The sequence below is a fragment of the Zosterops lateralis genome (assembly GCF_965231275.1).
Source record: "Zosterops lateralis genome assembly, chromosome: 8".
In the NCBI taxonomy this organism is placed as follows: Eukaryota; Metazoa; Chordata; class Aves; order Passeriformes; family Zosteropidae; genus Zosterops; species Zosterops lateralis.
This window is the reverse complement of record NC_139768.1, coordinates 20,543,815-20,559,830: the sequence shown is the minus strand read 5'-3', so window position 1 is coordinate 20,559,830 and position 16,016 is coordinate 20,543,815. Positions and strand designations below refer to the sequence as shown.

General features: G+C 40.3%; 1 protein-coding gene across 17 annotated transcripts in view; it reads left to right on the top strand.

Moving 5' to 3' along the window:
- Positions 1 to 16,016, top strand: part of ABLIM1 (actin binding LIM protein 1) — a 188,314-nt gene that overhangs the window by 129,859 nt on the left and 42,439 nt on the right. For all 17 annotated transcript variants that reach the window (XM_083866620.1, XM_083866625.1, XM_083866616.1 and 14 more), the window contains exon 7: positions 11,467 to 11,554. In XM_083866620.1, coding sequence (XP_083722746.1) covers positions 11,467 to 11,554 — 88 coding nt within the window. The remainder of the gene's footprint in view (positions 1 to 11,466; positions 11,555 to 16,016) is intronic.

Sequence of the window (16,016 nt, the reverse complement as noted above, 5' to 3'; positions counted from 1 at the left end):
CACAGTAAGAGATGCATCTTTTCATCCCCAGCAATTCAGATACTCTGACATTTCAACTGTCTGTGAAACTAGTTTGGGATTTTTTGTGGTTTGCAGAGGTCAAGGAAATGACTCCTGTAAATCATTTGAGTATAAGTTAAAATGTTAAGAAATTGACTTTTACGTGAAAGATTTAGAGAGAGAGATTTGTTCTGCATAAAGATGGATTTGCTGTTGCTTAGAGTTCTGTAAAGCAGTGGCATCTTGGCTGGAAACTTCTTCCTACAAGTGAGGAGAGTAAAATCTGAGGCAGTAAGAAAATAAGCAGATTTATCTCACCATCATCCTTGAACTACTACTGTTGAGGCAAAATCATGGAGGTACTGTAGTCAGTTAAAGATCAAATGACAGCAAATGTTGTTAGATATCCCTTTCTGCTTTGTGTCCATCAGCTCTTTCCTGTTCACCATGACAATAATATGTGGGAATAGTTTTTCTGTGGTAATTAGAAATCTTGATTTTTATATGAAGCTGAAGTAAACAAGACAGGGAGTAAAATCCCTACTGTGTTTTGGCTCCAACATGCATACTCTGATTGGATATTCCTGCCAGCAAGGATTAAAAAATGTACTTGCATAGTTTTGCAGCTGTAATTGGAAATCATGTGTATAAGCAGTTAGAAGACTGAAAAATAGAAAAAAAAAAAAAGTACTTCTGCCAAAAAGAAAAGGCTCTGCTTCTAGAAGAGTACATGTTAGTGGCCTGACATTTATTCAAAGTTGTCCTTTTTAAAAAAGAGTCGACTATTTCTCTGCACTAACTATCCAGGTTACCCTAATGCCCTTCCTTATTTCCATTTTAAATTTAGTATAACAATTCTTTGGCCAGAATTACAAACCAAGTATTCCTAAGAAATGTCTGGATGTAGTCAAATATAGGCTCATAACTGATATGGATGACTGAGGAGTGACTGGGAAGAAAACTATTAGAAGTAAATTTGTCCTTTCCCTAGGTTGTCATCTGTTGGTTGTTGTGATCTCTTGCTGTAAGAGATTTCCAAAGGTAGTAGGTAGCATTGCAGTTAATCAAGGATAAAACCCCATTTTTTAGACTTTTAAAGCATTATCAGATCAAACTGATTGCAATAGGATCCATTTCCCACAAGAGCAGGCTCTAGTCACTAATAGAGAAAAAATACTCCCTGCTTTCACTAAGAGAAAAAAAAATTCCCTGCTTAATTCCCACATAAGATGTTTCCATGTCAGAACAGTTCATTGGTCTCCATGGTACAAACTGGCATAAATTACATGTTGCATGTCTACTTTCTTTCTCACAGGCTACTCTTGTTTTAGATTCTCTGGTTGTTTTCTGTGGATGTACTGAGTCTGACCTCATGCTTAATTGCTTACTCCCCTCCTTTGGCCCTTGCAACTCTTGTTTCTCTGTTGTTTTTGGGACACTCCCTGTGAAGTGAACGCAGATATCAGAATGGAGCCCAGGCTTTGCTGAATCACATGCCAAATCTTGCATGTTCCTGAATCAGCCTTCTGACATACAGCTGGAAAGGCAGTTCTGTGTGAGATGGACAAGAAAATTGGCTGCAGTTAGGTCTAGTGCTGTCCAGTGGTGGCATTCTGAGAATTTTTCTCTGCCTGGTTCTGCTACAAGCGTTAATTTTGGTCCTGGGTGAGTTGCTTAAACTGCCTAGCTCTCACTTTCTTCACCAGTCAGAAAGTAGTTTACACTTACCCACTGAACAGTTTAGCATGGGTTTTTCCTCGAGCTGTTCTCCCAGCCTTCCCCAGGGCACAGAGCCCTGTCTCAGTGCTGAGCTCTTAGAGTCAGGAGCAGTTTTGGGGCTGATGCAGATCATCCAACCCCAGAACTTCTCCTTGCCTTGTAGTCGAACTGTCTCAGTGAGCCACAAGTCAGATCAGCCAAAGCTGCCTTCTAGCTACAGGCGCCTTTTATACCAGGAATTTTGCTGGTTAGCCCAGACAGGTCTCTGTGAACTGATTTAACTCTCTTGGAAATTTTTCCAGTGTGACCTGTGCTCCCTAGGAGCTGCCTGATACATTTGTAAAATCTTCTCTCTATGTAATGCCCATTGGAATGGATTTTAAGGTCAGAAGCACTGCTAAAGTCGTCTTGCTTGACCTTCTCTTTTCAAAATCAGAGCTTTTCCCTAGAAACCAAATGAAAGCTTATCCTTTGGGAAATTACCCAGTCATGAATACTGCAGAACAGTTGCAAGGCCAAAACATTTCCCCTCATACTGCTTAAACTACCTTTGCTTTTTAGAAACTTCACCTTGTTTTGAGGTTAAATTTGTCTAATTCCAGCTTTTTGATGTCATAGAGTTTTCAATGGGATTGAAAAGCTCCTGCTCTTTCCTGCTATTACATCTTTTCTTCACTTTTAATCGCCTGTCATTGTGATCTAGTCCCCTCTGAAGCCTTTATCTGAGTAATGATTTGACTCTGAGTCCTTCAGGATCACAGCTGAAGGTTCACCTTGTATTGATGGTTCTCCACTGGATTCCCTTCTGCAAATCCCTGTGTATGCACCCACCAGTGTTATAAATTTTTTCTGCTTTTCCTTTATATTCTTTGTACACATTAAATGATCAGAAGAGCAGGCCCTTTCAGGTACTCTGTGACAACCTTTTCTGGGAGATTTTAGTGATGTTCCCCAACTGCCTCTGTCAGTTGCTGTTGCCCAGAACACGGCTCTCACAGGGCCCTTCCTTCTCCATTTGCAGGCATTTTACAGCAGTCTCTTAGAACATACTTGGTTGGTTTAGATGGTTTAAACAAGCACTGCCTGTGAGTCACCAGCAGATTTACCAGGGAAGGTTTTGTATTCTTGTCTTGGCCAGAGGTACCTCATGCTGTGGGTTGAAGGAAGTAATCTCTGAGGTATCTGGCTCAGCAGAGCCTCCCCTGCTATCAGAGCCATCTGTCTGAGCAATGCCTTGCTACACTTTTCTTAAGCCTCTTTGAGTTCAAATTATTCAGGAATTGAACAATTTGTAAATCTTGATTCATGAAAAAGACAATTTTAAAAAAAAATTTGCTTGATAAATAGTATCAATCAGGAAATTTGCATTGTCAAATGCAGACCCTAAGGATACACATCCTGAATACTCCTACCTTTTCTGCATCATTTTTCATCTACAGCTCTCAAGGGAATTTTGTCTGATCTGTGTTTGGTTTTTTTCACATCATGATGTAATAAAGATTATTATTGTCTTTAAATGTACTGTTCCTAGTTATTTCTTTGGTAAATTTATCTTCCGTATTAGTTACATTTATTTCTAATTTAATGACTTAGTCATTGCCTTATTTTTTTTTTTTTTTTTTTTTTAGTTAATATAATCTCAGTTCTTATGATTGGGACCTGCAGCAGAACATCTTAAAAATTGTTTGGTTTTCCTTTTATGGTTACTTTAAGATCTAGGAATATGTATGTTCCTTCCAAATGCCACATGCATGTATAATTATATATACATATCCAACACTGCTCTCTATTTCTGTTTGTCCCTACATGCAATCAAATCATGTTTGGAGATATATGCTAATTTTTGAAAAGGATAAAAAGCTTTTTATATTAGGATGAGGTCCACTATTTATTACCTGCTCTCAGGTGCAAAACTTTCTGATTAATGAAATAATCCTGTTGAGTTTTTTTAAGATACAAAGGAGTTTGTCGGTTGTTATTGACTTTCCTACCTAATTTCAGCAGGTTGGAGTCAGCTGTATTTCTGCTGACTGAGGAAGCTCTTTCCAGTTCAAGTTACTTCCCATTGTTTCGGAGCTGTTGTTGCAGCACTGCAAATACAGCTGCAGTGGATGTGACCTGCTAATGCACAAACATCAAGCTCTGGTATTTGAGGTCCAGCCAGAGGAAGGGGTCAAGGGACCAACAAGTCACTTCATGGGAAGAGTTAAAAGGAGAAACAGGGTCGTGTTTCACTCCTCAAGTCCCATATTCCTGATAACTCAGTGGCTCTGTTATCACCTAAAAGGAAAACACGAGGATGACTTGGAAAGCGGGAGATCCCCGGTGCTGCGGGAGATTGGATATTGTGTGTATCCGGTACAAAATCCATTCCCAGGGCTCCCTGCTGGCCCTTCACTTGTGCCACAGAGCTGGCCCTTGGCACTGAACCAAGCCAAGGGCTTTGCTCTGCTCTCAGCAGGCTGGACTGGGGCTGGAATGGCTTTCACACCGTGCTGCAGGCATGGGCCACTCAGTACAGCACAGCACACCTACACTGCACTCTTGCAGTCAGCACAGGCGTTTTTCTGGCTGCTGGAGTCAAAATTACAGTTACTCCCACGTTAGGCTGTTTGAAAAGGCCCCTGGCACTATGGTGGAGTTACTGTAAAGTAGCTTGCTGATTAATTCTAATTCCAAACTAATCCAGCAATACGAATGCGGCTGTAAGCAGGTCCTTCAGTTTCTCTAGTATCTTTTCATGTCAAAAATCATGGACAAAATGCATACAAGATAAAGGAATATTTACTTACCTAGAACTTTGTGAAGCCTAAAGATTACAGAAGATATAGAAAGCCCACACCTGTATTAGAAACTATACCTGTTCCAGCATTGTTGAGAAACAGAGAAGGGATTTGTGTCAGATACTTGCTGCTAAGGAGTTCAGAATTTAAAAAAATAATCTTTGCAATAAACGGAGTTTAAAAGAAAATTAAATGGGGGGTGCTGGATTTTGCCTTCATATGCACCTAAAATAAGGGTAATAAAGGCAGTGAATTCACAGATTTGTATTATAATTAGACACAAATGAAACTTAACAAAATATAAAATATAGTACTTCTATTTCTTCTGGATTGCTTCTGATTAACTACTTATTCAGTTAGTGGGATTAGGCTTCTTGTGCATAAATCTAACATAAGATCCTAACAGAGATGCTGCTGAAATCCTGGCAGTAGGCAATAAAGCTGTGTTTGCAGTTACTTTGCTCCTTTGTACTGCCCACAAGATTCTAGCCAGCCACTTTGGGCTCCTTAGGGTACATTTCTTAGTTGAGTGGAATTCTCTTCTTTGTACTGACCTGCTGTTAACTGTGTAAGTAGCATGAATTCTCAGCTTTGGTCTTGTATGTAGCAATAGGTGGATTTGCCCCATAAAGACAGAATGAAGAGCTCCATAAAGACCACAAGTGATAGCTGAACATTTCACCTGTGTGTGTGCAGCTTGCTCAACTTTGGGTGTTGCAGGAAAGTGAGAACTCAAAGCAGAGCTGACAGTGCAATCACTTCTAGGACCTTGCTAAAGCAAATCCAGTTGTTATTCAGCTGCATGGAGGCTGTTTCTTCATGCCAGTAGAGCAGTTTCACAGATGGGAATTTAGCCTGAATGACTACTCAATCTCTGCTCTAATGAAAAACCATGCAGTGAATAATTGCACTGCTGTCACCAGCAGCTGATGAGTATTACAATATCGTGTGTCAATGGAATTAATAAGTTACAAAGTTTATTACAGCCCATCCATTAAGGAATATACTAGCATGACATTGTCAGTCACTGTTGTAATGCCGGGAAGTATTTTTGTATAAAATCAGACACTGGGCATGAATTAACAGTGCAAGTGTTCATAACAGCAGGGCAGCTGGGGTTTTGTCTCACCCAAGGCAGCACAGCAATCAGTGGTGGGCTCAGAGGATCTCCCATGTCTCTTTCATGCATGTTGTCATTCAGATTTACAGTCACGGCCTCACGCTCCATTTCCCACTTCTCCCCAGTCTTGTCTGTTGCAGCTCCATCAGCTTGGGAACTGCCAGTGTGAGCTCTGCTTCCTGCTGCTCCATCCTCCTGCAGGTTGAACAGAGGCACAGGCTGTGCTGAGAGCTGCTTCTATTGAAACGTTGTGACAGCAGTGTCAAAAACAGCTTTAGAAGGTCCAAATTTTAAAGATGCATATTAGACAAGGATTATTAAAAAAAAAAAATATTACACTTCACTTCCATTAGTAATAATAAAGAAGCTTATGGTAGATTCTGAAATCCTTGGGAAGCAAAGAAACGGTGCTTTTTTTGCTTTTTTTTTTTTTTTCTAAACTCAGATATTTGTAGTGACTTACTCAACAGATAAGAGCCTGGGAAAAATGAGTGGACAGTTTGGGTCAGGATGTTATTAGAAGCAAATTTTGGTCTTCATAGTGTTTATGCTGTTCCAGCCACTTGTGAGATCACAGAAGCCTGCAGAGAAGGAAACAATGGAATTTGATGTTACACCGAACATCAAACAGGGTTGAAGGTTCTGTGACCTCTGCAAGTAATTAAAATAAAGCTTCACTGGAAAATGGTAGGCTACTGCCACAGTTCCTGTTTTACAATTCATGACATTCCTTAAGGGGTTTAAAAGATGAGTCTGAATTATTCTTTGTGCTGCTCCGTAGTCTTTAAGAGAGTTAAAAAATCAAGTCATTCTCCTCAGAGTCATGATAGGAATAAGTATTGGATAGGTTTGTCTCTCAAATGGGCCTATTACAACTGTTCGTAAAAAAAAGAAAAAAAAAAAAAGGAAGTGCTTTTACTCTCAAATGCACTCTTTCAACTGCATAATAGTTTTTGTAGTATTTAAATAGAAAAGTAAAGCTTCCTACATGTTTAATGGCTGTCAGGTGACTGCCGAGTTACCTCTGAAAGGAGAGTGAAGGAGTGCAGCTGTGCAAATGTAACACAACAAATATGCACTCAATTGTGTCCTTTGGCCAGCAGAACATGTCTGTTGGTAATTAGTTCTTCCTCTACCAGACCCACTGGCATGTGAGCTCTCCTAGCGGGATTCTTGTTATTGTTCTCCCTGGCTCTTGTTTGCTGTTGTTCTGGAAGGAAGGACAGAGCTGAAGGCATGAGTAATAGGAAATCTTAAGCTCTCACGTTCACCAAAGAGGAAAACATTTATTTAATCAGCCTAGAGCTTTGCGGGCACTCAAAGAATAAAAGTTAGTCTTGCGGGAAGTGGAGGCAGAGGGGTTGGACCCAGAAAATACAGTCCTTGTCTTTTGAAGTGCTGTTATCCCGGGTTCATGCTCTGCGTGAGCTCAGTGCAGGTACTTTTTCAGCTGGATTTTTGGGACAAGTTGTTCCGGCTTGTCTGCAGGTGTATTAGCAGCTCCTGGCTTGGAATAATCCTTGCAATACCCACCACTGCCTTCCCTGACAGTTAGGAGTGACAGTGCAATCTTCAGGAGGTTCCCAAACAAGCAGAGTTTCTAAAATTAAGGCAAATGAGCGCTGTGCATGTTGTGAATAGGTTGGAGCATAGCAGGATGAGAAGGTTGTACAGGAGCTCACAGGATGGTGTTCAAGTGGTGTTTCAACTACCTTCTAACCCTTCAGTTTACCTTTTAAACTGGTGGAGGTCTCTAAGCTGGGTTCACACAGTGTGTAACCCAGTGCCTCTGTTCTGCTATTTCTGTCACTCTGGACAGCTGTGCAGGGTCATTACCCCACCTCATTAGAGGGAGCCTTCAAACCTCTCTGTCAACAGCCCACAGAGGCTCTTAGCTAAGGAGGATCTGTAACATCCAAGTTGAAGTCATTTGGGAGAATAGCATGCTGGGAAAAGGCTGGAAATTTATATCTTCTGACTCTGAAAAGGTGATCTATGAAAAATCTGGTATGAAAAATGTGGTTTCTCATTGTTAACTGTTATTATAAGTCTTGGTATTGTTATAATACATAATGGAGTTTGCACTTTTGCTCATGGTGCTTGGGAGATGTCCTCTGCAGAATAAACACATCCAGCTCCCCTGTGGAGTCCAACATCCATGAATCCTGGTCATTGACCTTCCAACTGTACTTCACAAGCATTAGAGATGTGATTGCATGGTTTTATTTTTAAAACTGCTTATGAAGAGTGAATTTCTGTAATGGTTTTCCTTGGTAGTTTTTCTCCACAGTATTTTATGTAGGATATTAAGTGTAATTCAACCTGCTTTTTAGACTAGGAAGCTGAAAGTCACTATTCAGGTTTAAGTCTTGAAATTACCAGAATAAACAGATCCCTAACACTACCTAAAATAACGCTGTATCTATTTCATTCATGAACATGCATATAATGTGCATATTGTGGACAGTATACATATTTGTAGTATATAGAAAATAACTAAAACTCTTATATCTTTGATCAGTCACTGATCAGTGAGATTTGCAGAGCCATAGAAAGCTACTCAAATTTAGCGTCCATTTATCTACATTTATAATTATGCTTGTAGAATTCCTTAGGACACTGTTTCTTCACTCTGCAGTTCTAAGGCTCTGGAAGTATTTGGTAAATGAGAACGTACTTCTACTTTTTTTAATTTAACGTTTTCTGTCTGCTGTGTTCAAATGGGATTTTATCTGAAAACCCATTTCAGATTTGTCAATGTGGGTAGAAGATAAATAGGCAAGTCAGAAGAGGCTGTATGTTGTCATAAATTCATAACCGATGTTTGCTTTTAGAGCACATGCAAGTGTCTGATGATTTTATAGGGAGTGACAGCAACACATAGGTTTAATATTTCATTTGAAAATAAATTGTTGTCAATTCATTAAGTTCCATTTAGGAACTTGAAGTAAAAATGTTAAATATCTTTTTGGTTGCTTTTAGCACTTCTAGCTAAGCAAACAAAGGTATTTACAGCAATTAGTGTAGCTTACTCCATCTTATTTTAGGGACAGTCCTCTAAGATATGGGTCACAGTTTGTGCTTGATGGTTTAGATAGTCCTGATGACTGAACCAAAGTGAAATAATTCAGAAGGGACCACAAGGAGTATAATAGATCAAATCCCAGTGCATAGCACAGAAAACTGCAAAGGATTTCTGGATGTGAACTTGAGAAGGGGCGAGGAGAACTCAGCAGAGTGAGAAGACAACAGCCTTTAACCCTCTCTCGCCTTGAGTGAAGAATGTTTGGGGCAAATGTGCACCTAATCAATGTTACCTGTTATTGCCATAAGGATTGAGATGCAAACCTTTTAATGCACAGCACAGTAGCATGAGATCCCAGAAAGCTGCACTCTGAACATACTGAATGAGGGTTTAGTAGACCTAAATGGGCAAAAACAGATGTCTAGAAAGTGTGACTATTTCATTGACTTGTAGATGCAAACGTTTTTCCTAATCCATTATCAATTACTGATTTTTAGCAACCATTTTCCCAGATGATCACAGCAAGTCAGGCACAGCAAGATGAGTCCGGAATAAGCTGAGATTCAGAATGTTTTCCAGCAAATACCTGCTGTAGGAAGGATCCCAGTCATGAGTTGTAGGAACATTACAAAGGGAGAAAACTCATGAAACTATTTTGGAAGTGTTTAACAACAACTGCAGCTGCTCTGATACTTGACTCCCCCAAAACCTCTCTAGTGCAGGGTGTGTTCTCACTTGGACTCGCAGGGTTGTGTTATCTGGGGCGTGGTGTTCATTCATCATCACTCACACCAGGCTGCAGTTTAACCAGTTGTTTCAGTCTCGGGGAAAGACCTGATAAACTTGAAATTGATCCCTTTGGCTGTTTGAAGAGGCAGGTGTATATGGTTTGAACTATATTCCCTTGACAGTAGCTTATCAGAAGTTTTCCAGGAACACAAAATTTCAGAGAAGCCACAGGTCAACGCATTATAACATGATGAATTCTGCATTTCTTTATGCTATAGATTCCAGTCATGTATGAAACCAGTGGGGACACTTCAGAGGTTAAATAATTGCTAGGGAGAGTCAGAGATGAAGAAGGCAGCCAGTAATGAAAGTAATAGAGAATGAGCATTAACTGTGTTTTTCTCTCTCAGTTCAATATTAGCTTTGTTGCTGCAAGTCAAACATCAGTTCTGTTTTCTCCTTCATTAGTTTTTCTTCCTTGAGTAACCATATATTTTAGTGAGTTCTCATTTTCCCTTTTAATGGAGACCCTATTTTGCCTGATAGCTCTAAATCTGCTTTACTAAAAACGTCTAAACCCATTACTTTCTGTTTGGTGGATTTTGCCCCTAAAATGCAAGAATCAACAGTAAATGCAAGATCTGATTAAAAGAAGTGCAGGCTTTTTTTAACTGAACTGTGAAATGTATAGCTAAACTAACAGCACACTGAGTCCTCTTCTCTGGCCTTGTACTGCTGAAATTCCTGGATGAAAACTATTAAAATTAGATGGTGCAGCTTTACCTGTACAAGAGCTGGGTGGCAGAGCTGATTTTCTGGTAGCTGTCAGGTACTTTAATCCATGTACTTCATTGTCTCGTATAAATGTGTTTAAATAAAAAACTTGTGTAATGAATGTCAAATGTGAACCAAAAATATGTTGTTATTTTTCTCAATAGACAAAATGAATGGTTGGATTTAGTAATGTTATGGTCTTAAGTATGATGAGGTAGGAGATGGTTTTGATAACATTTCACAAGTCACCTATAAGAGTAAACAGATATTTTGTGTATATAGCATCTCAGTGGATGGGGGATATTTGTGAAAAATGATTTGAGGTTAATTTGTTTGGAAAGCAAGATACAAATTCAAAGACTTTTGGAATTCTTATCACTATGAAGGGTCATTTTCTAGCATTATTTTTTTTTTTTTTCTATTTAAAAGCCTGATGTGGACATTTTGTGCTCAGTGTATGATGTAAGGAAGTTAATGTATTGATTGCTTTGGTTTCCTAAGGAGAAGAAATTACATTAATATTTATGCCTTGATTTTTCCTGTCCTTATAGGCCTGAAATCTGATCAGCTTTACCTATTATGGGTATCAATGTATTTAAGAGACTGAATGACTCAGTGGATTTGGATTTGGGTAACAGGATCTAGGGTATTTAGGATCCTTACATCAGCAGTTCAAATTCAGCTCAGGCCTCTGTGCTGGTGAAGTTTCTGAAGTCAGGCATCTGGGAATTAAATTAATGGTCCCAGAATTAGCTCTAGAAAGCTCTCTTTACTAATACCCCTATCAACAGTGTAGGGAAGAAGGCCAAGGAATCAAATATCAGGTTGAAAACTCATTCATTGACTAAATCCTTCCATAACAGTGGAGCAATTGAGAAAATATGTGGTGTTTGGCAAAACAAGGAGGCAGCAGGTTTACACAAATTAACTGCAGTGTGACATTCATTGCCTTGGATTGTTAGACAGATGAACATTTAGAAAGGTGTTTGTCAAATCCTGGAGAACAAGTGCCTTATGATGTAGCTCTTAGCCAGGGAGACACTGATTACTTGAATGGGAAGGGCTGCTCTGTGTTGTCTTTTCTCTTACGGAATTTTTCCCAAGCAGTCACTGCTGGCCTCTGTTGGGGTCAGGACAGACCGCAGGGCTGCAGCACTGTGGCAGAGCTTACATTCTCAGTGCTACATGTCACATCATTGTTGTGTCAAAACAGGTGAACTAGAAGAAAAAGGGCAATGGTCAGTCAGCAAATAATGAGTGCTCAGAAAGCAGTGCAATCCATTTGTCCCTCATGTTCCTTTTTTGTTTTTGTTTAGGCAGGTGACAAGCATTATCATCCAAGCTGTGCACGATGCAGCAGATGCAACCAAATGTTCACAGAAGGAGAAGAAATGTATCTGCAAGGTAAGGATGTCTCCATTACAAAACAAGAAAATCAGACATTGTTATTTTTCACTCACAGACCTCAGGAATTTATAAACCATCCCCATGTAATATGACCAAGGAGGACCATAGTAACATCTTGTCCCCAATAGTGTTCTCATATTTTTTCACTTGATACCCTTTTGCTCTCTTAGGTGGCCATAGCTGTGACTTTGCAGGGGCTCTGCATCCTTGAGGATGCAGAAATTTTTTAGGCTGCCTCTGAATTTGACATCTCATGGATAGTTTAGCCAGAAGAGTGTATGAGATACCAGACAAAGTGAAGGGATTTCCCCTGGTTTCTGCTGATCAGTTTCTGTGCTATTCTGTAAAAGGCAAGAGAAAATCTTCCAGAAGCTGCAGTGAATTTGTTCTGAACCACGCAGACCTCATACCTCATGCACTCATTGACAGTCTCTCCTCCAGTTCTTAATTGTATTTGCTTCCCTTGCCTACTTCCTTTTTCTCTGGTCACATCTCTCTTTTTATTCCCATGTACTTTATTTTTATATCTTTGTATAGCCAGCTCTTTCTTCTATGTTTATTTTCATCTCCCTTTTCTTGTTAAAAGTCTTGTACTCCCAATTATTGCCAAGCTTCCTTTTTGTGATCTTTTCATATAAAAAAGAATATGCTCTATTCTTTGATTGAAGAGTATCCTTGATCTGACTCCCACCTACTTTGAGAGTGTGGTCTGCAAACTATTAAGTTATTTTTATTGCTTGCTGTAGCATTACTGTTGGTAAAAGAATGTATAATACCCATTTATGTAAGCCAGAAATAAAAGTGAATAAGGCAGATACATGTTGGGATTTTACATATTGGACTCAGGTTAGAAAACCTGAGGTACTTGAAAGGAATTTAGAAGAATAGTGAAAAAATTAGACAAGTGTGGTCACAGCCATTTCTTGAAATCCTGAGGAGAAGTTCTTATTGGAGGAGTTCCAAAATAAAAGAATATTGTTAAGGCATTCCTTTGAAGCTAACTTGTTTTATTTTGTAGTTTGTCCTTCCTTGCAGTCCCTTTCTCTCATCTCTCCCTGACCTTATACCTCAGTCATCTTATTCCAGCTGTGCCCAGAACGGGATGTGAAATTGTGTAGCAGCTCTGCTTGGCAGGAGCAGGGAGAGGCTGGAACAGGGCTGGGTGGGAGGTACAGCTTTCTGATGGCAAGTTGGAAAGACTAACTTGAAAGCAGTAGTTACAGCATCTGGCAAATCTTAGTTTCCTCACATGATGGTGTGATAAAGTACAGGCAGAGTTCAAAATCAGCATCAGATCGTCCTTTGCCGTCATTAATTAATAACAACCATTCCCAACTGGTGCCATTTGCACCAGCCTAGCAGAGTGTGGGACTTTGGGTTAATTGAGCAGGCTTTGGTGTAAATTTCTGCAGATCAAAATAAGACAGAAGGTATCACTTTTACCTAAACTAGGCTGGAGTTTGTCCTGGACAGTTCAGGCAATAAGAAAAGAGAGAGAAGAGAAACCTGGCAGCAGCTTAATCTGCTGTTCTGTTCTATGTGTATCTCTCTGTGGTTATGAATCAATGTTCTTTGTGGTCAGTCTGTCCCAGGGGAGGAGCACCTCAAATTGCATTGCTTTATTGTTCACAAGACGTTTTCTGACTAAATAATGTAATTGCTGAGCGTGCTCCAGACTGTCCTGCCAAAGCTTTCCTTGCTAAATTCAGCGTGCTTGTAAGTGCGAGGACCTAAAAGCCTTTCTTGTGCAAAGCTCTCAGCTGAAATGCATATCCTGACTCCATCCAAGTCACTGACCCTAGGGTGCAGCATAACAGCATTCCAAGCATTTCTCCAAAACAGAAATACAACACCACAACAATAAAGCTAGAACAAAAATCACATTGTTGATAAAATACAAAAACAGGTGGCTTCCATCTCACTTCTAATGGTCCTGTTCCTAGAATATGAAAGCACTGTCTTGGTATTCCTTTGTATAATAGAGAAGCTTGGCAGGATTGTGGTAGAATCTTGTATTGGAAATGTATGGGAAACCTGCAAAAGGAGAACATGGACACACAGGCTGTCTGTCTTGGGGCTTTCTATGTTAAGGATGGTTGGAATAATCCTAGCAGAAACACTCTGGCTTGGCACTGCTTGAACACATGAAAATAAGAAAGAAGCAGCGCCACAAGCTGTCTCTTTCCCATTGACTTCCTGGTAATATGTTATTTTATGGGCTGCTCTACAAGGCTATTGCTGAGCTAGGATTGCCCAATATTTAGAGGGATGCTGATGTTGAAATAATGGTATGTGGAAAAAGTATAAAGCTAAATAAATGAGCATGCTAGTTGGTGTTTGCCAGGTAAGCAAACAAACATATGTTAAGAATGGAAATAATCACAATTTCCTGAACTGTTTCCAGTAGTAAAAGAGAGGAGTGATGCAGCTTGGGAATTTGCACCCTTGCAAGCATTTCAAAATAGATTGGTATGTTTGGATGAATAGTATCCACAAAATGTAGGTGGCTCAGAGTTCAAGATCACAAAAAATACGTACATCTAACTTCTTAAGCCTGCTCTGTCTGATTTAGATTTTTAAATGTCACATCTTTCAAATCTCTTACCATTTTGTGAAAGAAAACCCAGAACTCTTAGCTAGGTTTCACCATGAAAATGACATCCGGGTTCCTGCATTTCTTGTTCACTTTCAGCATTCTCACAGGGTGTCCCTAAATTGTGCCAGTTTGTTATAAATACTGCCCAAAATTCAGTGACAGCTTTCTTTTTGATGGTAGGGAAAGTTTAACAGAAAAGAATCACAGAATTGTTAAGGTTGGGAAGACTCCTGAGATCATCAACTCTTGCCATTAATCTAACAGTGGGGTACAGAGGAATAGGAATCGTTTTTCTCAAGGCCACACAGGAAGGAATCTCACAGCTGGATTTGAGACTTGAACTAAAATCTTCTTAGTTCATCCTTGAGCAGTAGGTATCTTAATAAGAGGAGTATTAGTATCTGAGTATACTCAGATCACTTCTTTTAACATGAACTTACAGCCTTATAACCTGAACTCTCTTCCTCCTGCATGGACAGGGCACAGGTCCCTCCTCATCTCGCAGGCTCTGTGGGGTCCTGGCTCTGAGGCTGCTGTTTGTTTACAGAGAAGGCTCTCGGTGCACTTCCCCCTGTTGTCTGATGGTTTCCCTCTGCCAAATGCACAGTTTCTTCTTCCTCAGCTTAGACTCACAGCCAAACATCTCAGACCCTTGCTCCAGAGTCACAGCGTTCTCGCCTGTCTCCTGATGATGACTCTGCTGTGTACTGCTGGGAGTGAAATGATTCCTGCTGCTCCTTACTTCTGCACCAAGCCATGTAAGGGCTGGTTAGAATAAAGTTTCCAAGGGCCCTGACCCATCCTTCTTCTGTCCTCTGAGGGTGAGGTTTCCTCTGGCTGCTTTTGAGCTAATAGTCACCAGCAGGAGACCTGGACTCGGCTCTGTTTGGTTTCTTTGTGGACAGAGTCGAGAGGTGATGTTCCCCCCCTGCAGATAGTCAGGGCTCTGGATTGGCTTTGTGGTGTCTGGAATGAAGGATGAATTTGATTGCAGCTGCAGTCAGTGTTAAAAATCAGTGTTAGTTTTTGCTCCATTTCATCTTGGCCGATACCTTCCAACAACTTTCCAGCAGTTACCACAGTTTACACTCTGTTTCAAAGGACAACTGAAATGGGATGGAAATGCTTCTTGCCCCTGACATTGCTCAGTCCTTGAGGACAGCAGGGTATTCCTATTTGACAGCATAAGAAAGAATCTCATATTTTGGGAAACAAACAGCAGAAGACTTGACTGTTTTAGTAGGATGTATAGCTGGAATATGTCATGTGGAAGCAGCAGTGCCACACACCAGAGTACAGGGTAGTGCCAAAGGCAGGAACGGTGTGCTGGGATCCAGGGAGAGGCTCTCCCATGTGCAGCTTTGCACCACCTGTCATGCTGGCCACTGCCAGTGGGTCACACACAGCCCTGGCTCTTGCACTGCAAAATTTTAAATTTTGCTTTTCCTTTTGCATTTTGCATGAGGGAAGATGTGACCTGAGTAGTGCTTTATAGTAACTGAGTATGACACCTATTGCTCAATAGACTTACAATCAGAACTTCTTTCTATGTACAGGACGATACATAGGCGGAGAACAGATCAGGTAACAGTGGCCCAGTTCCTTTGCTCTTACCCTCCATCTTGCCAGAGGAACCCTCTCTCTTTCAATCCCTCCAGCTGGTGCTCACTGACTCTGTTGGTGCTTGAGGCTGCTCGAGTTTTAATTAAGAATGTGTGCAAAGTGCTTTGGCAGCCTCAGGACAAAACTGCTATAGATACGCCAAGGATTTGAATTTTTTTTTCCCCTTGTATTTCCCATGAGCCAGAGTTTAATGTGAATTACTCTCATAGTCCATACAGATTCAGCATCTGATACAATGAA